At 41.1% G+C, this 20,430-nt stretch overlaps 1 protein-coding gene across 1 annotated transcript in view; it reads left to right on the top strand.

The window, feature by feature from the left end:
- LOC141471274 (sodium channel protein type 5 subunit alpha-like) overlaps positions 1 to 20,430 on the top strand; it is a 217,763-nt gene that overhangs the window by 103,516 nt on the left and 93,817 nt on the right. The window contains exons 13-16 of the mRNA XM_074157715.1: positions 8,094 to 8,226; positions 11,701 to 11,939; positions 16,765 to 16,938; positions 18,368 to 18,724. Of these exons, the coding sequence (XP_074013816.1) occupies positions 8,094 to 8,226; positions 11,701 to 11,939; positions 16,765 to 16,938; positions 18,368 to 18,724 (903 nt within the window). The remainder of the gene's footprint in view (positions 1 to 8,093; positions 8,227 to 11,700; positions 11,940 to 16,764; positions 16,939 to 18,367; positions 18,725 to 20,430) is intronic.

The raw sequence follows: 20,430 nt of genomic DNA, 5'->3' as shown, positions 1-20,430 counted from the left end.
TTCAAACAACACCCAGGAAAGATGAGGAGATGATCAACAGACTTCAAGTCTTTTGCAGATTGCCAGGATCTTTGTTGCAAAGCAGCACTGCTGCAAAATATTTAATAAGTCTGTAAATAAGACTATTAAGACTGATACCATTAGGACCCAAGCATGAATTCACATGGAAAACCATGGGATGGTGTTTTGGAAACAGCTGCTACACAAGGAGGGCAATTTGGGCAGGTTGCCTGTCTGATATGGTGGGAATTTATCTCTTTTCATGTAGATAATCTATATTGGAGCTCGTTACTCTCAACAGGCTGTAAAGCAACGGAGATCTAGTCACCACAGTCAGTGTGGGCAGGATTTATTTCATCTTAGAGATCTAAAATGGGTCAGAACAACCTCTATTCCTAAAAGTGCCTCTTTCTGTTCACTTTAACTACAAGGGGAGCCCAAGGTTAATAACTCTGTATTGCGCGTGTCTTAAGTCAGGAGAGATGAAACCCACTCAGAGTAACAAGGTGCCAAAACCGGGTTACATTGGTGGAGAAATAAGCAAATGTGATTCTAACATGTATTGGGCAAGGTATTTCCTGAAGAGAAAGGCGAGTGAGATGGATCCCAGCCGTGGTGTCAGATTATCAGTAAATTGAGAAGTAGTTTTTCTTTCTCTAGAGCCAGGCAGCTTCTTCCCTTTCAAGTTTAGGATTGAATTTTTTTCCTCACCTATCCGGGCATTCCCTGTAGTCCTGCAAATAAACTCTCACACTGTACGTGAGAGGGAAGGCCCGTGCTGCGCGTGGGAAGCTGTGTGGTGTGAGAATTATCTGTTTTGTTGACAGTTTTGAGGCTGTTGCTGCTTTTTCAGATGTTCACACCTTCGTTCATTTAGGACTTTACTACTCCCATTTCTGCTCTCTGCAGACAAGGAAGAACAGTCTTGAGAGCAGTCTCCTTCTTTGGAGATTTTCAAGACCCGCCTGGATGCAGTCCTGAGTAGCATTCTCTAAGCAATCCTGCTTCAGCAGGGGAGTTGGACTAGATGATCTATATGGTCCCTTCCAACTCTAAAAAAAAATTCAGTGAAATTCAGTGAAATTCAGTCTTTAGACAGCTGAGCAACTGAAACACTATTTGTAGATAGCGGAGTTTTAGTGAACTTAGCTCGGTGCAAAATAAGCTGTGGAAAAAAGAAACTGTGGAAGAAAGAGTTTCTGCACCTCTTTTAAAAAAAAGAAATAAAATAATCTGAACCAAAGTAAAAGGCTTCAGGAGATGAGCAGCGGATGTCCCCATTTTCTGTGTAAGGAGAGCAGCTCTGCTGGCTGCTGAGGCTCTCCCAGCTGTCAGAAAAAGCTTAACAAAGCATGAGAGCACTCAGCCTTTCACAGGAAATATTGGTATTTTACAGGATTGGGCCCTGAGGTGACAGGGAGGCTTTGAGCTCTGCTGGCATTTCTGTTCATTTATCAGGTTCCTGCCTTTTAAAAAATGGATGTTGAAAATTAAACGGCCTGGGTGGGTGAGCTCACTTGGCAGTTCCCTGGTCATCTAGGAAATAACAGTCAGGCGCTATAGTAACAGATGCTCGTTCAGTGATGCAATGTGAAGGATGTTGTGTCTCCTGCAAAACAGGTTTGGTATCTAATCTATCCAGAAAATGTGACCTGGAGTTAAAAGCTAATTGGCAAGAAGCCCATTGCTGTACAGATGTATTTGCTACAGGAACTATAAGCGCTGGGCAGAAACGTGCAGCCTCAGCTGTGGAGCGCAGGCGAAAGGAAATAGCAAATCCGACACCTCAGTGTGCTTGGAGATAAATCAACATGCTTCTGGGCTTTGTGTTTGATTATGTTCACCTTTTTCTTGTTAAAATTTGAAGTTGAGTTTGTTCTTAGCAGCTCTGGCTTGTTTTTATAGTCTCTTGATATGTTTGGAGGAGGCAAAAGAAAGATGTTGCAGGGGAAAGCTGTAGTTACTTCATTAACCCCACTGACCCTGCTGCTGCTGTTTATTTCGTACAAGTCTAAGCTCATGGTGAAAAAGGACCCACTTGTGCTATCTGTTGTATCTTCCCTGAAGAAGAGATGAAGAACCAGTCCATGAAAAGGCATCACTGTAATATGCATTAAGCCTTGACTCGCAGTTTCCTAAGGTGTAAGTGTGGCTTCACTCATGTAAACACAACATCTGAGTTGATGGAGCTGGCAAAACACATTTTAGGCGCCTTTGTGATGCTCAGTAGCATCTGATGAGTGTAACACCTGTCTGATTGCTACTGAGCAGGGACACCACTGAATTCTGGTTTGGCAAAAGCTTGGAAGAGCATTTCTGATTTAAAAGGCAGAGTAAACATCAAACAAGACGTGACGATCTCTGGTTTTGAGTTTCCAACCTGCAGCCCTTAAGCAGACCATAGTTTCAGTAGATGATTTCAAACTGGGCACTCCTAAGGTTTATGTATTGTTCTGTTGTGTCTTGGTGTTTCTTAGTTAAGAGGTTAGAATAACATCTCCCTTCACAAGGTATTGATCTGTTTGAAGAGAATTGGATTAAGTTAATGAGCTGTTATCTGGAGCTCAATTTATCCATGGGATCTGAGGAGGATGAGTAAGATGTCACCTGTTATCAAGAATTTCTTGAAGGTTAAGAAATACACATGACAGCACCCCCTCTCACCTCCTAAAGCCAACTGGAGCCCTTTCTGTAACTCTGAAGGGAAATCTCAAGGTTTTTAGCTTAGCCTCACTTTCCAATTATTTTGGAGATTAGAAGCGGCAGAGAAATGGACACAGGACTGAGGAGGTGGTTGTTTGCAAGTGGCCTGTTAACTGGTGGTCCCCACTGCTTTGCTCTCCCTGGGGCACCAGCCCACCAGAGCTCACCATCAGCCCAGGAGCAGGGTGGGGCCACCCGTGACATGGCTTTAGGATGGGCAACAAGGCTGAGGTTGGAGTATCTGGGGTCTCTGTCTTGCACATACAACCTTTCCTGAAATTTCTCTTGGTCGCACGTATGCTTTTTCTTTTTGGAAATTAAAAATGTTGAGTATTGGTAGCTTGACAGGAGTGAAAACTGGTGGGGAGTGAGCCCTTAAGAAAGGCTAGGTTGCTTATCGAGGTGCCCAATTAAGGATTTAGAATCTTATCTCTAGATAAACTTTTGTTCGGTCTTTTTCATTAAAAAAAAAAAAAAAAGACCTTGGCTTTTGTTGCTGCAAAGCATAAAACGGTTTTGCTGACCACATTGGTTTGAGGTTTTCTTGTTGACCCTAGAACCGCCCCGAGATAAAATTTCTTTTTTTCCCTTCTTGCTTTGCCACAGGACTGGTATAAAGGGAAAGTGTTATCAGTTTCCATGTTCAGAGAAAAGGTCGAAAAAATAAGTCATCCAAAAACCACTGCCAATAAGTTATGTGGGCAAAAGCTCACTAGCCCTCTGCCGCTGTCACACACAGATTTGTCACTGCGGCTCTAGTTTCTGCTCATTTCAAACTTTATTTTCGTACATTTTGAGCACAAATCGTTCAGATTTTGCACAAATATTGCAAGCTGCTCCCGTTTACAGCGCATCTCTTTAAATAATCAAGCATCCACAAAATTAAATAGCTTCTTTTTAATAGACTGTGTGCTATTATGGTCACCTTTAATCTCATTAAATATTTGTGCTAGTGCTTTACTGGGTCCATTGTTCATGGTGTGGCCTGTCCACCTCTTCTTATGCTTGAAAAGCTTTTTACTGTACAAGGAAAATTAAACCTGTCCCAGTTCCCAAATGTGGTCTTTAAAATGCTACCATGTATAAGCCCATCTTCACATAACAGTTTTGACATAGCTCAGAACTGTAGGCACTCAGAAGAAAATAAATCTGCAGTGTTATGTAGCTTCATTTACATGTAAATTACTGAATGGTATGTTTGTCCCTATAGAGTTTGCCTAATCCAAAGGAGAAATATTTCCAGTCAATCAGGGAGCAACACAAATAATATTGTCCTGCTGGAGGTGCCTATGTTTAGCTCCATCGTGATTTCTCATCTGGATCCTAAGGAGACTCCTTGCATAACTGTAGGGACTGCTGTTATTTTTGCTTAATTTCTGTAGAAATACAAGTATGATGAACAACAGTGCCCGTGGATATTCTCTCTGTAATGATAATAGCCTTTATGATGCCTTGTTTGTCCAGTTCCTGGAACTGCTCTCTATCTCAGAGTGCAAAACCTGCCAGTTCCTTGTGTGACTATTAGTTATCTCTATTCTAAAATAAATAATAATAATAAAAACACTCACATATCTATTCTTTACAAAGAACAAAAGCTAATAAGCTTCCCTAAGTAACTTCAATAATTTTAAGCAATTCACCTGGACGGAAACTTTCTTTCCTGGACAAATACTTTATAGTAAATGGCAAGCTGACTATGTGACAGATCTACTGCTCTGTTGGGAAAGAGACCATGTTCTCCCGAAAAAGCACAGGAGTATTCCTTACACCCCTGCACTGCCTGCCATATACTGTGTCCTGGCTGTGGGGACGAACCTCCTCTGTGTGCCTGCTGCTGAGCAGCTGGCAGGGAGCATTGAATCATTGAATGGTTTACGTTGGAAGGGACCTTAAAGATCACCTATTTCCAGCCCCCTGCCCTGGACAGGGACACTAGACCAGGTTGCTCAAAGTCCCATCCAGCCTGGCCTTGAACACCTCCAGGGATGGGACATCCACAACTTGTCTGGGCAACCTGTTCCAGTGCCTCACCACCCTCAGAGTGAAAAATTTCTTTCTGATATCTAATCTAAATCTACCCTCTTTCAGTTTGAAGCCATTACCCCTCATCCTATCACTGCATGCCCTTGTAAAAAGTCCCTCTCTGGTTTTCTTGTAGGCCCCTTTCAGATACTGGAAGACCATTATAAGGTCTCCCTGGAGCCTTCTCTTCTCCAGGCTGAACAACCCCAACTCTCTCTGTCTGTCTTCATAGGAGAGGTGCTCCAGCCCTCTGATCATCTTCATGGCCCTCCTCTGGACTTACTCCAAAAGGTCCACGTCCTTCTTATGTTGGGGACCCCAGAGCTGGACACAGTACTCCAGGTGGGGTCTCACCAGAGCAGAGTAGAGGGGCAGAACCACCTCCCTGGAGGTGGGAAGCAGCGGGCTCTGGGCTCTGTCCTCTGGTGAGGGCACGTGCTGCCAGGTGGGTGGGAGGCTGTCACGTGCGGTAGCACTTGCTTTGAACATGGTTCAAAACAACAAAGTGCACCAGCTCACTCCTCCAGAGATGAAGGAAGGACCCATGCATTTATCTCCTTCAGAAATACCCCTCTGCACGCAGAGGACAGCATGCCGCAAAGAGTCCCCTTGACTCCAGCAGGACTCCTGAAGTCTTGGGGACTGCTTCTTGTGACACAGGGGGCAGGACTGAGGATGCTGGAATGGAAAGAAAAATACAGTGACTTAAAAGCATTTTTGATATAGGAATATCACATCAAACCTAGGGGAAACATCAGTTCCCTACTAGCTTTTTTTGTGAAGGATATGCCCAACCTGGACTTTTCATTTACCCTGGTTTAGCTGAGTCAAAAATATAGAAAGAATGAATCTCTGAATGTTTTTCCTTCGACTTTTTACCTCTGCAGTGAATTCTCTTTGCACCTGTGAATAAAAGGAGGCTTTCAGATAAAGGCCACCAACCCATAGCTTCTGCAAAAGCACTTCTGCATACATGAACAGGAATACAGTATCTTTCTTGACAGTGAGAAAACTGGGACTTCTGGGGATGGGATTGTATAAAGACATGCTACTGGGATGTCCTAAGCTTTGAGTTAAATAGTATGGGAAGATGGTACAGTTTAAAAAGAGATAGATGATCCAGAATAATTTTAAATTTGAGGTTTTATTATGGTTCATTCTACAGGCAGAGGGAACTGGAAGACTTGGATTTTTATTTGGCTTTTTTTCCTATTTCTTTACTTTTACATTTTTATTTACTCAGAAGTTTGTGTCCCTCATGGTTTGTTTTTTTTTCTCTTTTTCTAGTTATTTCTTTTCAGTCCCATATATTTGTTATGTGCTCCAAACTAGTGTGAATGATTATGCAATTTTGTAGATGGTTTCTTCATTAAAAAACATTTGTTTTTCTTTGGCTTTTTATTGGATGTTTTTGAGGGGAAGGGAATCAAGCAAACTAATGCATCTGAAATATTGTTCCTGGTTTCCCAGCTCCAAAGCTACAATAGAGTGATTTCTTGTTATGTTGTGCACAAGTAGGATTCTCTTTGAATGGGTTCTGATTACACCTCTTCTTTTGACATGACTCTGTCAATAACTCAATGGACAATAAGCCAATTGTTTTAACAAAAGAGAACATCTTGGGGGGGATGGGGTTAGGGGACTGGGGAAGACTTTTTGAAGCATCACTGCTTTTCTGGCTTAACTAATGTTTTAAATGCTTACTTTAAAAGCCCTTGCTCTTCTCTGATCTTGGAGTGATTGATATTTTTATCTGCAATATGTTGAAGTGACCTCGGACCAGTATACTAGCTATTATTTTAAGTCTCAGCCAGTGGCCAAATGGCTTTGTCCTTTACAGCCACCTGACAAGGGGTTGTCCCCTGCCTTGAAGAGGTCACGCTCCAGAAAGACAGCTCAAAGAGCTTCAGTGCTTTTCTCCTGTCATTCTCATGGAATTCCCTTTCTTGAAGAGCAGTTATGACAGAGAAATGGTGAAGAGAAGGGATCCTGAGTCCCTCTGGCTACATGTCAGGAGACAGCAGAGCGGTGGAGCTGCTGCCTATGGCTCGTCTCGGTTGGCATCCTGGGTGCTGCTCTGGGTGGTTAGGGCCATTTCAGACCCAGGTGATGAGAGAAGATCCGGAAGACTGAATCTGATTCCTGTAGCTCATTTCACTATGGAGAAGCAAAAGCAGCTACTCTGATATCTGTATAAACCAAGGGTTATCATCTTCGTAGGGATTTCTTCTCCTTTCACATTTCCTTGAGCTATATTGCAAGAGCCATCAGGACCCGCCTATCTCCAGTGCCTGACTCTTGCTTATGTGGTGCCTCCGACCTCACAGCCTGTATCTTGGAGGAGCAGGACAGGGGCTGTTAAAACATTTAATTTGGGAGACTGTCTTGACCAGAAGGTCTGTGACAGACAATGACGTTGAACTTGGTTTTCCCAGATCCTTACATCTCCACTACCACCCTTCCTCCCACCTGTGGGAGAGCTGGAGGAGTAAAGCAAGAGGGAGTTGTCTCTGTGTGAAGTGGGAGCTTGTAATAATAAAAGTCTTAACATCTTGCTCCTGTGAGCTGACAACATAAAGTATTTAATATGGTGTGTGTCTGCAGCCGTACTGTGTTTCTGGCTGACTTCAGAAACCCAATCCTTCAAAAAGCATAAAACTAATTTAAAATGAAATATTAAATAAAGACAGTTTGGCATGTCTGTTTTTCTGTTATTTGATTTCTTTGTGGTGATTTTTTTTTTAGCTTTTGCTTGAGAAACATGAGAACTAGATAGTTTGGGTTGTTGTTTTTTTTCCTGTGAAAAAATAAGCTGAGATTCTCCCCTAATTATGGAGCTTCAGAATCCGTGACACCAAAGATCACCAGAATGACAATATGTTCCTGAGATTTGGCAGTGTTTCAGAACAAGAAAAAACATGTGTTGAGGAGTCAGTTTGCTTGGTATGATATCAGAGGCCTGTAATGGAGCTGTTACCCACGCCCCTTTTCCTCTTCTAGCAGTATAATTAAACAGTTAACACATTTCAGAAATAATGGAATAATTAATGTAATTAAGCAGGGCTTCTTTCACAAGCAAAGAGCATGGCAAAGCAGCACTGCTGCTTCTCTAGCATCAGAAGCATCTCTTTATTTTCACCTGCATCTTTCACCTGTTTAGATGAAGGTAAAGGGCAGGGTAAAGTTTCCAAAATTACTCAAAGTGCTATTTCCAAAACCAGTACCCCCCCATCAGCGTGTGCGTAATTAGGAAATCAGTGATCTTTGGACTTCTCAGGTGGGAAAAATAATGCTTAGGCCATTTTGAAAATGCTACCCCATATCTGCCCGGCTTTTATTCTGCTAATCCAATGTGTTCATTTAAACAGACCTCTCCCTCGGATGAGGCGAGCAAGAAGCAGCTTCTAATGCCCCACCGCCCATCGGTGGACCACTCGGACGAACCCTTTCAGAGGCAGAGGGCAGTGAGCGCTGTCAGCATCATCACCAGTGCCCTGGAAGGTAAGACACATCTTTAGTTCCCCAACTCAAAGCCACGTTGACTGGCAGGAACAAGTGACACAAAAGATCCTAATACCAAACTCTTGCTGTTTTGCTAGAAGGCATTATAGATAGTTATTCCAACCCCTACAATATAGCTGAAGCTGTAACAGAAGGTAATAGTATCCCTGCATTACTCGTGCTTGTAAAAATTCTGACAAAATGCTGGCCACATAATCAAAAAGTCAGATCTGGTACTATTTTGTGCTTCTGTGTCATTTAATTGACACAAGGCTAACCAAGATGCAGGGTCGTGGAACGCCAGACTGTTTGGGTGACTGTACATACATTTACATCTCATCTCTCTGGAGCTGATGGCATGTGCAGTCACCAGCTATGTGCAGAACTTCCAAGCTGTGGGGGAGGAAAGTCTCCTCCTTGCAGAGCAGCTAGTGGGACACAACAGTTTGATGAGTGTTTGAATCCCACAGTGAAATTTAAAGAGGCTCAAAGGACCCATTTGTCCATGCAAATATTTCTCAGCAAATTTTTCCATTGCTCATTACGCTTCTCATTAGATGCAGGAGGATTTCCCTTCCCTGCCTTTCCATACTCAGGAACTTGCATTTCCCTTTCACAAGTTTATTGATAGCAAGCTGACAACTCATAGCAAGACATCGCATTTCTAGGCTCTTTACGTGCAGCATGAAAGTAGTTCCTCGCGTCTCCTACATTGTAAATTGAGACAAGATAGGAGGTAGCAACTGAGAGCATAGAAGAACGTCTGTCAAGGACACAGTGTGGAGCAAGGGAAATTCTGGATTCTCCTGCAGCCTTATTCTCTGTGTCACTGATGAATAGGAAGGCAAGATGAGATGGAGGGACTTCTCTGGGAGACACTTTACAGAAAAAGACTGAACCTAACTCTTTCGAGACAGCCCAGCACGTAACCACAAAGCCCTTCTTCCTCAGCTTTTTACCATCCCCCATGGTTACATTCAGCAGTTTTGTGGCCAAACAGACATATATATACGTTTAAATAAAGAAAGAATTGTATTCTTAATAGGTAAATAATCACTTCAGTGTATCCCAGTGTTTAGTGTAGCCTGCAAAGGTTTTACTTTATTTCTGTGGGGGTTTTAGCAATTAGCTTTGTGGCTGATTTGCTTCTTAATAATGTGTTAAGAATGCCTAAAAGGCCTTCCTTCTGCTTATTTATTTAATGGTGCTTTCTATTACTTTTTACCACAGAAATAGAGACCATCAAGTCTCAGGTAACTCAGAGGATGTGCGTTTTTAGCCTCATAGAGAAGAAAACTGTTTCAACCCTTATGAAAGGTTTTCTGACTCCCAGACTTTGATTAGTCATTGAAATTGAATACTCGTTAACAACAAGAGGAATATCAAATTAGAATAAAACTTATCACAGACTTTAACTATAATAATAGCTGTATGATTTGTGCCAAATTGTGTGAAACAGCCAGGCCAGAAATCCCTTCCCCTTTAGTTACCTGGTTTCTGCTCTTGGCACTTGGGTAGTCATCACCTGCCTCTTCTTCCAGACATTGCAAAGCCTTGCAGACAAGGAAGGACCTAGGCTTTTTTTTTTTTTTTCATTTAAAAATAAGAGGAAAAATACCTCCAACACAAACTTTGTGGTTTTCTGACCATTTTTTTAAAACAATATAAAGTAGCAGAAAAGACACCAGATGACTTTCATTTTACTTTTCCTTTTGAAGATGTCTTTCAAAAATTATTAAATCTGTTGTGATTTCCAAAGGTCGGTCATGGTGGGAGAAGGATGTGGGTTCTTGATTGATTTAAACCATTTTAATGCCACATCGCTGACAAAAGAGGACAGTCACACCCTCCTTCTCCCTTTGCTGTGTTCCTGCAGTTTGATTAGACAAGCAATTGGTTTTCGGCAGCTGCAGGTTGAGCAAAACCAGCTCAACCAGAAGCTCCAGGAGCACAAAAGCTGTCAAAAAGACAGAGAAGTAACATGTGGCTGAGGCTCAGAGGGATGAAACTACCCCTTTTAGCAGCAACCTGGACTTAAAGGGGCTTGTGTCAAGTGTGGAGCCTCAGGGAAAAGAGTCACACATCTGATGTGTGTCAATCATGAAGGTCCCAAAATTATTAACAGTGGAATAAACAGGGTTGGTTGAAAGTGATTATGAGGAATATAGATATAGATAGATTTGTTCTTTTGGATTTACCTGGAAAATTATGTCCTTTAGGAAGTAACTGCCCCGAAGTCTTTATTGCTTCGAGGTGAGTTTCTAAAAAAGTGTAAAATTAGGATTTTGTATAGAAATTGTTTGTAGTATGGATGGTTCTCACATCATTTTAGGCACTTAACTGTCAACTCTGTTTGGAGGCCGGAAAGACACAGTTATTTTTTGGGAGCAATTTGGTTTCCTAGAGATCTCGGAGCAGTGTAGATGTTTGTGCAAAATCTGTGCTGGAGGACATCATCTGATATTAAGAAAGCTTGCTAGAAGACACCTAATACCACAGTTCTGTTGGCCAATGAAGGAAAATGCCCAGTGAATGCATCCTGGCTTGAGAGAGGAGGCTGTTTATAAACTGATTGAAATAACAGCCTTGGCTGAAGTTTTCCTGTTATCAGTGCAGGTTCTAATTATATAGACTAAAACCGTTATACGGCATTCCATGCCTATAAAGGAATCAGAAAAGGAAAGCATTAAGCAATTCCGCTAACCATTATCATTCAGCCATTAACTGTCTTTTTTAGCTTTTCTTTTTCACCATTTATTACAAATTACACTTATGAAGCTATTTCACTTCTTTTGTACTCAAATAAAATGAACACATAAAAGTTGTATTTTAGGTAATATTTTAAAAGCACCTTTAAAAAGCACATTGGAGCTTTAGCAGCATTTTAAAACTGACTTATGGACTCCTCTGGTTTTGTATTTGGGCCTTTCAGAAGAAATGAGAACCTTAATGCTTTTTTGGATTGCACATCAAGAACAGAATCCCTATTGATAACCGCTGATACTTTGGCTCAAAAGTACTTAAATCAGCTTTAAATATTGAATTTAAGCTCTTTCATCTCTTAACCACTTTAAAAGGTATTACTTAAGATACTTCTAAAATGAGACTTGGGAATGTTAAATGAAGATAGTGTATTCTTATCCATTTGAGCTTGCCAAAATGGAAAACAGAGTAAGAATCTGAGCCTATATATATTACTAGACTTTACATATTTAGTGTGATTCTCCCTTTTGGCTTGTGACGCTTTTAAAAGGTTATTACTTTCAGAATAGGTCACTCTCTGCTAAGTGCAGGTCAACTGGCAAAAACCTCAAAGTGTGTAATTTGCTAGCCTGTTAGGACAGGAATATTTTTATCCTAAAAAAAAGTTTGGGGTAATTCAGGGGCCTTCCTCTACATTATGAGTCATTTTAAGTGTTCTCTTGTCATATAACTCAGTGTGAATTGACTGTTACTTTACTGCTTGTGACTTAGAGCTTGAGGAATCACACCAGAAATGTCCTCCCTGCTGGAACCACTTTGCTGTTAAATTTCTCATTTGGGATTGCTGCCCGCTTTGGCTTTTAATCAAGAAATTTGTCAAGTTCGTGGTAATGGACCCATTTACTGACCTCACCATCACCCTTTGCATTGTGCTGAACACGCTCTTCATGGCCTTGGAGCATTACAAGATGACAAAGGAGTTTGACCACATGCTTTACATAGGCAATTTGGTAAGTGAACGGGAACTTGAAGTGCTACCTGAGGAGTGGATTTCCTGCTTTGTGGAAAGCAGGAGAAAAAAAACAAACATTGCTTATTTTTTTAATAAGTTTTGGCTGCGACTTGGGAATGCCTCCTTTTGATATGCTGTCAGCATCACTTGGCCTACGACATATCAAGCAAGTCCACATAGTCACCTCTTTCTGGGGGTGAAGAGAGATGAATGAAGGACAAGGGTCCATTTTTAATTAAATTAACATATTCTAATGTTATTAGTAGGCATTAAAGCCATGTTTCTGGGTTGCTCCTGGTAGGTATCTGGCTTGTAACTGTTTAATGAACTGAGATAAGAGAAAGATTAATGAGGTTTATTTGGGATTTCTGTTAAAGCAATGATAAGGCAGCAGTTCTTGGTGACTAATAGTGACTTTTAAGTTAAAAAAGAAAAAAGAAAAAAACCACAGAAAAAACCAAGGCAAGATCTTAAAGGGAAGAAGAGTGTTATTTGAGCATATGTAGATACGTATGTGGTAAGGTGCCTATGGTACATTTGCTGTATGCCCCTCTCTGCCCTGCTGTGCCTCCCTGCCTTGCCCAGCGGCATGTGCTGGGTCCCGTGCAAACCCCAAAACCCCAGGGCAGAGGGGACAGGGTACAAAGCGCAGCTGATGGGAAACTCGAGGTTCCCATCAGGAACTCTTAATGGGGAAGAGAAAACTCTTCGAGGGGAAACTCTTAATGTGCAAGCTGGAGCAGCCGGAGAGAGAGCTGCAAAGTAAGCAGAGACCGCACTTCTCAGAGGAAAAGCAGACTGACAGATCTACAGCCAAGCTGCAGGGACAGCAGAAAAGCCTTTCCAGAGGCGATGTGGTACAATTTGTTAACCCGGGGGGCCACTAAAATTCTGCAGCTACTACAAAACAGAAGCTTTTTTTAATTGTCTTTCTCTGTGTTTATGTTTAAAAGTTACCGTGGTTTACTGCTTTAAAACATAATGTTTAAAGCCCTTTTAATTTTAGAATGCTCTGTATTGGAAAAGGCACATGCCATCTAGCTATGGCGTGGTGGAATCGCCCCTAAGATCTAGCGGTAGAAGCAGAGATATCCTGTAAGATACCATAAATAAGTCTGGAGTACCCTGGAATGTGGATGCTGCTAAGTTTGAATTGGAGGAGCTCATAGTGGAGAAGAGAAAAGACCTTTATTTCTATAAAACAGAAAGCTGCAATAACTCAAAATCGGATTCACCTTGCCTAACTTTAGGTATTTACAGCGTAGGGTCTCTGACAGAGCTGGTTGCCTTTGTCACCCTTTAAAGTCAGTGGAGAGTAATGGACAATTTTAAGGCACAATTAATGTGACGTTTTAAAGACATTTACTTTTGGATAAGGTGAACTGTGTCCTGGAGGTCAGTGACTGCAGTGAACATTGACTATAGTGGTTGTACACAGAGACACTACAGATGTGACGTCTCTTTAGTGAGATGCATCCTACGCTGGCAGGTTTAGGTGGACAGTAGCAATAATTAGATTTTTTGTATCAGCCCTAGAATATGTGGTACATCCCATATGGATTTTCTTCTTTACCCTGGTCCTTGTTATTTTTAGCTCTGGGCCTTCTTGGGCAGGTTGAGGTTCTCCTCCTAGTCTGTGGGACCAGTCTCCAGTTTTTCAGCTGCTGTGTTTCGGCAAATCTCCCTCTTTTGTTGTGCTAAGCAAAAATCTGTTTGGGTCTCTCTTGCTTCAAACCCATGTTCTTGCCCTCTGTGGAAAGCAGTAGAGAAGGATAGCTCAGACAGTCATCTCACAGGACTGCATCCAGCTCCCCTTTGCAGCCAGCTCTTGCGTGGGGTTGTTGCTCAACAAGTCGTGGGGTTGTCACTCAACAATGTGTGGCCTTCTGAGAAGACTTTAAAAAACTCTTTCGGACCCACTATCCATCAGAGCAGGTGGCAATGCTGCTGTTTCCCCCTCTGGCACTCCGGATAGTAAATGTGTCTGGGCCAGGTGACAACAAGGAAATGGAGACAACGAGCAGGGGAAGGAATTGCAAAGCAAATTTTGGAAAAAAAAAAAAAAAAAAAAAAAAATTATCTCACTGTGATTTTCTCAGCACTGCTTAGAGCTATTTCTCCTCTTTGTGCTAAAGTGTAAAATAAGCAAAACAGCCTGCTAATATTTTTTGTAGCAGCTGATGGCATGGGGCTCCCCTTACTGAGATCCCAGGATGGGTTAGCGAGAGGCCAGACCATCCCAGGTCGCCCTCGCCAGCTTTACTAAACCCCTGCATAACTGGATTGATTGCGGGTAGAGCAGGTTAGAAAGGTAATTCCATTTTTTGGAGGATTTTGCAAAGTCATTAGTAATGAAAATTGACTTTTTTTTTTTTTTTTTTTTGCAATCCCCTGTGAAAGGGAAAGGAGTCCCAGCTCCAGGGCAGGCTGCCAGGTGACAGCATCCCCGAAGCCGCAGACTGCCAGACCCCTCCTCTGCCCCCACGCTGGCTAGCTGTCGTCTTCCCATTCCATCTAACCCTCTTTGAGTGATTACACTAGCATTAAAGTGCGTGGGGGGGGGATATTAAAAAGGGCAGATCTTTGGCATTTTTTCCTCAAAACAAGTGTTTCTGAGAGAAATGAAAGGATGAAAGTGGAATATGGATTTGTTTTCTCCGAGAGCAATTCTTCGTCTGCTGCCAGTCATCGGAGATCTCCTACTCTGATTGTCCATCTACTCATGCAGCATCTGCTACCTTCAAACTCCTTTAGTTCATCGCTTACAGGAATCAACATTTTCAAATGTGAGCAGAAGACCAGCCAAGCACACATACATCTTTACGTGGTTCGTCTGCCTTTGCAGTGCCACCACTTAAAAAATAGGTAGATAGAGCAAGATTCTCCCAAATTTTATTTTCCTTTAGAAACTGAGATACTGTTATACAATATCAGAGCTTTTTCAAAGTTTTTTAAGACAAAGTCCTTCAAATCAGCAGCGGCATATTTAGCACCAGTGGGATGTTAAGTTACTTGTTTTCTTTCCAGCCTTTATCGTATCGAGTGTCCAGCCTCTTGTACCAGCGCAGTCGCCGCGTGCCAGGTGCCGGCGATGTGACAACTGCCGTTTGAAATTCGTAGCTGGTGCACGTACGCGATTCCCGGTGCCTTCAGGAAGGCTCAGACATTTTGCTATCTTACTGTGACATTTCCTTCTCAGAAGGCTATTGATTAAAATGATTCAGGCAAAGAAAGTGATCCTCCTGAGTCATTTCTCTGCGAGACGGTTGCATAATGTACGCAGCGTGGTACCGTGGGTTTTAAGGCAGTCCCCTGGATACAATTTCACACACATCTAGTTTTGTCTTGTTCTCTGTCCTAAGGGAAACTGGAGCATTCTGGTGGGAATCTTTGGTCCTCTCTGACCCCTGGGACTCAGAAATTGTTGGTTAATTATAAATATGAGACAGGTGGTTTTATTGGGTTCCTGGTATGAGACAGTGATGGGGTGAGAGTCCAAATTGTGGCAGCCCAAGGTTTTATTTTCCTGATGAGAAAGAGAAAGTATATTACATAAAGAATTGTGTAAAATATCCGCTTGGAAGAATTAATTCCCGAAGCATTCCAAAGTAAAGCCAAGCCTTCCTTTGCCAATGCAGGCGATGATAATTTATTTTTACTCCTTAATATCTTAATTATATAATCTTAACTTTTCCTTTCCACATCTTAAGGGGTTTCTCAACTTTGTACATCAGACTTGATCAGGTTTGCTGGGATAATACCACAAATATTTAACTAATTGGAAGGAAAACCTTTCTCCTTGACTGTATGTTACTGACATGCGAGCTCTGATTCCCCACTCTTTTTTGACCTACACAGTGCATTGGTATTGGCTGTTTTGTGGAAGACCATGTGCTTTAAAATATTAGTGCAATAGAGAGTTTTTCAGAAACATGAAGCTCTGTGCACTTTGTACTGGGACTTGGAACAAAAACAAATCAGTATATGAAGAACCTGATGCCCACATTTTGTCATTTTAAGTTGACTGTAGCCTTGCATTGTGCATTTAAACTGGTACTTAAGAAGGGTATATGAAAGGACAAGATCTGATTCTCTGAGATAGTTTGCAGGAATGTGTTAAAACTGAATTTTCTGTCAGCAGCTTTCTCTTTCCCTCTCCCTCTGCCTCTTAGGTAATATTTATATGTTGTTTTAAAGAAAAATGTTCCAATTAGAACTTCCACCATATGACATTTGAACTGGATCATAAATAAGCAATGTGTTCCCAAGTTGCTGTGAAAAGAAAATTGCCGTGACTATTTGTAAAAAAAGACTAGGACTCAAATTAGAGTTTCTAATCGCCTTCAGTGCCAGCAATAACCTCAGAAAGACTGGGGGCTTGCGTTGCCTTGGTATTGATAATAATAACAAAATAAAAAGGGATAGTACAGCAGGTACACTACAACCCAAATACCCCTTTAACACTCCCACTCCATTCATTTGAGTTTCTCCACTGAAGTGAATAGATTTAACCTTTATAAAAGGCACCTTTACACTTTGCTTTTTACCACTGGGATTATTCAGATGACGGAAGGAGATAGAAATGTATGTTCCAATCCAGAGCTTGAACACACATGTCATTGTAGGTTTATAGCAGTATCAAATGTTATTATGAAAAGACTAGACTAAGTTGTAATACTGATAAAGAATCAGCCATGAAAAATAAAGTATTTGCTTGCAAAATATTCTTGGCTTTCCGCTGTATTCACCTGTATCAGTGGAAAGTCTGCAAGCAAGGAGGTGTGCTTAAAAGGTTACTTTGACTCCATATTTTCTTTCTGCAGGTCTTCACTGGGATTTTTACAGCCGAAATGATCTTCAAAGTAATTGCCCTTGACCCCTACTACTATTTTCAGCAGGGCTGGAATATTTTTGACAGCATAATTGTTATACTGAGCCTGATGGAACTGGGTTTGTCCAGCATGGGAAACCTGTCTGTTTTACGCTCCTTTCGCTTGGTAACAGTCTTATTCTGTTCTTACCCTTCTTCTTTTATTATATATAAACTCTGACATGAATGCCACATATTTTCTTAAAAACGCATCTGCTGATAAAGACTTTAATTGCTGCAAACTGGTGAACAGTACGTGACACTAATTATAGGCTGCGGGATAAATGTAATTGTTCCAGATTTACATCAGGGTAAATGAGAACATAATTTGATTCCTTCTAGCTGTGCCAGGTACTTGTGGCACACTTTAAAATGCTTGAATTCCAATTTGTAGTAAAAATCTGCCATTTTATACCTGTACACCTGTTAGCATAGTCGACAGATAATTGATAGCCCAAGAAATGTAAGAGCCAGTAACTTGTCATTTCAGATGGTGTTATTCCTTAAATTATGTTATAAACATGCCATCGTTCTTTTAAATGTTGTCAAAAGAAAATGTCTTTGAATTATTCACAGAGTAATTTTTTTTTTTTTTCTAGAGCTGATCAGCATAACATAGCATCTGTCTTTCACGGGAACTCCTTAGCTGTCAGCTCCTTTGTTATGCATGGGATAGTGGTATTCCATTAATGAGAGACTGTCGACATATTGGAACAGAAAAGTAGTTTCCTTGCCAGCCTGACATTTGTGTTGCACTTCATGTACTAGGATGTCCAAGCTGATCATTCTGGCCATGATATGGCTTCGCAACTTGTAAAGACCAGGAAAATAAGCCCTTATGGTTACATTGAGCGGAAGAATTTTTTTTTTCCAAAATTCTCTGGCCTGCTCAAAATTGCAAATTTTTCACCATTGCTGCTAGGTCCTGAGACTCTCCTGTCAGTTTCTGAGCAATCCCTCTTCGATAGGGCTGAAATTAAACCTTCAGTTGAAAACACAGCACAAGGGCTAGGAGCCGCTTATGTCCTTAAAATAGGTCTTAAGTGGGACGTGGGTTGTGCACAGACAGCGTGATCCTCAGCACAGAGGTGATTTTCACCCTGGGAGCTAACAGCTAATAGAATCTGGGCTGAGGCTTGCTCTGAAACACACAGGAATTGCTTCTCTCTTTGTAGGATCGAACCCTAAACCCCTTCCCCCCAGATCCTGCCAGGCTGTTTAATTTGAGGAGGAAAAACAACGGAAAGGAAAATACTAAGACCTGAGATTTCCTGCTCCCCTTCTCCGCCCACCATGATATTGGAGGAAGGAGCCTCTAAAAGCATGTCTATCTAATAAGGCAGGGCATAGCTCTGGAAAACTTAATTCTCATCCAAGAAGCCCAACTGATATTTTATTAATAGATGAAGTGAGGTTAACAGGAAGTATGGCTAAAATCACCTTGTACTGCACACACTGTGGCATTTAACGTCTTTCACATTACCCACTTTAATAATTCATCAGCTGAAATGTCTGTTGCTTCTCTGAACTGACACTTGTTTATGTTTTGTTCACAGCTGCGAGTCTTCAAATTGGCAAAGTCCTGGCCGACCTTAAATACGCTCATTAAAATCATTGGTAATTCAGTGGGTGCCCTCGGTAACCTCACTCTTGTGCTGGCAATCATCGTCTTTATTTTTGCCGTGGTAGGAATGCAGCTTTTTGGGAAAAGCTACATGGACAATGTGAAGAAGATAAGCACAACCGGCAATTTGCCGCGGTGGCACATGAACGATTTCTTCCACTCGTTCCTCATCATTTTCCGAATTTTGTGCGGGGAGTGGATTGAGACCATGTGGGACTGCATGGAGGTAGCTGGGCAGCCGCTGTGCCTTCTCGTCTTCTTGTTGGTCATGGTGATAGGAAACCTGGTGGTGAGTTCTCAAGACGTTTTTTTTTCCTTCCTTTCCTGGTGGTGTGTGCAAATGTACCTTTTTTTTTTTTTTTTTTTTATATTCAGAAACGTCAAATCTCACATTGCTGCCTGGCTTTAATTCAATGAACCAAGTTGTCATTCAGAGAAACTTGTTCATATCCCAAATACAAAATTGCTAGCATTGCATTTCTCATTAGGAATGAAGGCTTACTGGTTTTTTGCAGAAAAACTTATAATGTTTTACTGGAAGAAAGGCACATAATAATAATGCTTATAATAATTATTATAATGCTTTTATTTCTTAAGCCATTCATGAGGCTAAAAGGATTCCTGATATCTTTTCTATACATGAGTGAATATCACCTCAGCTGTCACTGTATGGGAAGATATTTTTATTTCCCTTCGTTTTTGGTCCAGAACATGTGAATTTTACAGCTAGTACAGTGTCTTTGAGTGGAGTTTTGAATGCCTTTAGTCTGTATGTTCTAGGAAGCTGCAGGTTGTGTTTACAGTAATGTCACTTGCTCGCTTGCTTTCTTAATAGACTATCCCATAAGCACGGCTTACATAAGCTCTGAACCTATTAAGACTGAATTGTATTTCCCTGTCGACATCTTATGGAACGCTTTGCTGGCTTGCAGTCATTGTGGAAACATTTTGCCTGTTAAGCTTACAGAGCATCTTTGACATTGTGACTCTAATGGGCTTACTGTTTATGTAGTGAGTTGTTTAATAGTAGATGCTGCTATAATGTTGGATTTTGCTACCGATTGCTTTTAGTGGTTTGTTTTCCTTTTAAGTACCCGACTTTTTGGTTCTCAGCTGCTGGGATAGAAAAGTTCTTGAAAGAGCTTGTAGAAAAACAAAGCACATTTTTTTGTTTACATTAATTTAGATTTTTACAGTTAAATTTGCACTGAAAATGTTGTTTGAAAGAGCAAATTATATTCTATAGGGTTTTTTTATATAAATCAAAGATTATGATTACTCAGGAAGTGATAGAATACTTATGTTTTTTTCCCTAACTTCCCATTTCTATAGATTTGTTGGGAACTAAATGTGATTAGAAGAGTAGGGCAAATCATTACTTTCTGCACACTTTTTTTGAGAGTTTAGCCTGAGATCCAGAAACTTAATCTCCCCCTGCCATCAGGCAATGGATTCTGTGCATGGTAGTGAAATCTGAATATAATACCTAATAAATTCTGGGGAAAATGTTAACATTTGAATTATTAATGGATTATTGAAAGATGTGAATTTGCAACATCTGATTCCCTGAGATATTAACACTCATCAGTGTGCATAACTTCTGTTAAATATAAAATCTGATTCAGAGGAGATTGCACTGACATTATCTACATATATTTAACCATCAGCGCTCAAATAAGACTGTCCCAAGTGTAAAACCGTATGTTGAGAACCTCTGTCAGCCTGGAAAAGCTGAAGTTACTGGTCAACTGAAAGCAAAAATGCTAGCTTTATCCTTTTCAGCCAATGGTTCTGTAAGCATGCAGCAATGACTGGTGAATAGGAATGATTATTGTCTGGAGATCACTCAAAAAAAAAAAAAAAAAAAGGAAATGATTCAAATGATTCATAGGTGTGAAAAGAACAACAGATTCTGAATCATCAGACTCATCCAGAGTCAACTGCCCTACACCAAGATTTCGTGATGTTGATTAGCAGGTAGAGATAAAGTCCTCT

The sequence above is a fragment of the Numenius arquata genome, chromosome 12, assembly GCF_964106895.1.
Source record: "Numenius arquata chromosome 12, bNumArq3.hap1.1, whole genome shotgun sequence".
Classification (NCBI taxonomy): Eukaryota; Metazoa; Chordata; class Aves; order Charadriiformes; family Scolopacidae; genus Numenius; species Numenius arquata.
The sequence above is the reverse complement of the archived record's forward strand: the minus strand, read 5'-3'. Positions and strand labels throughout refer to the sequence as shown.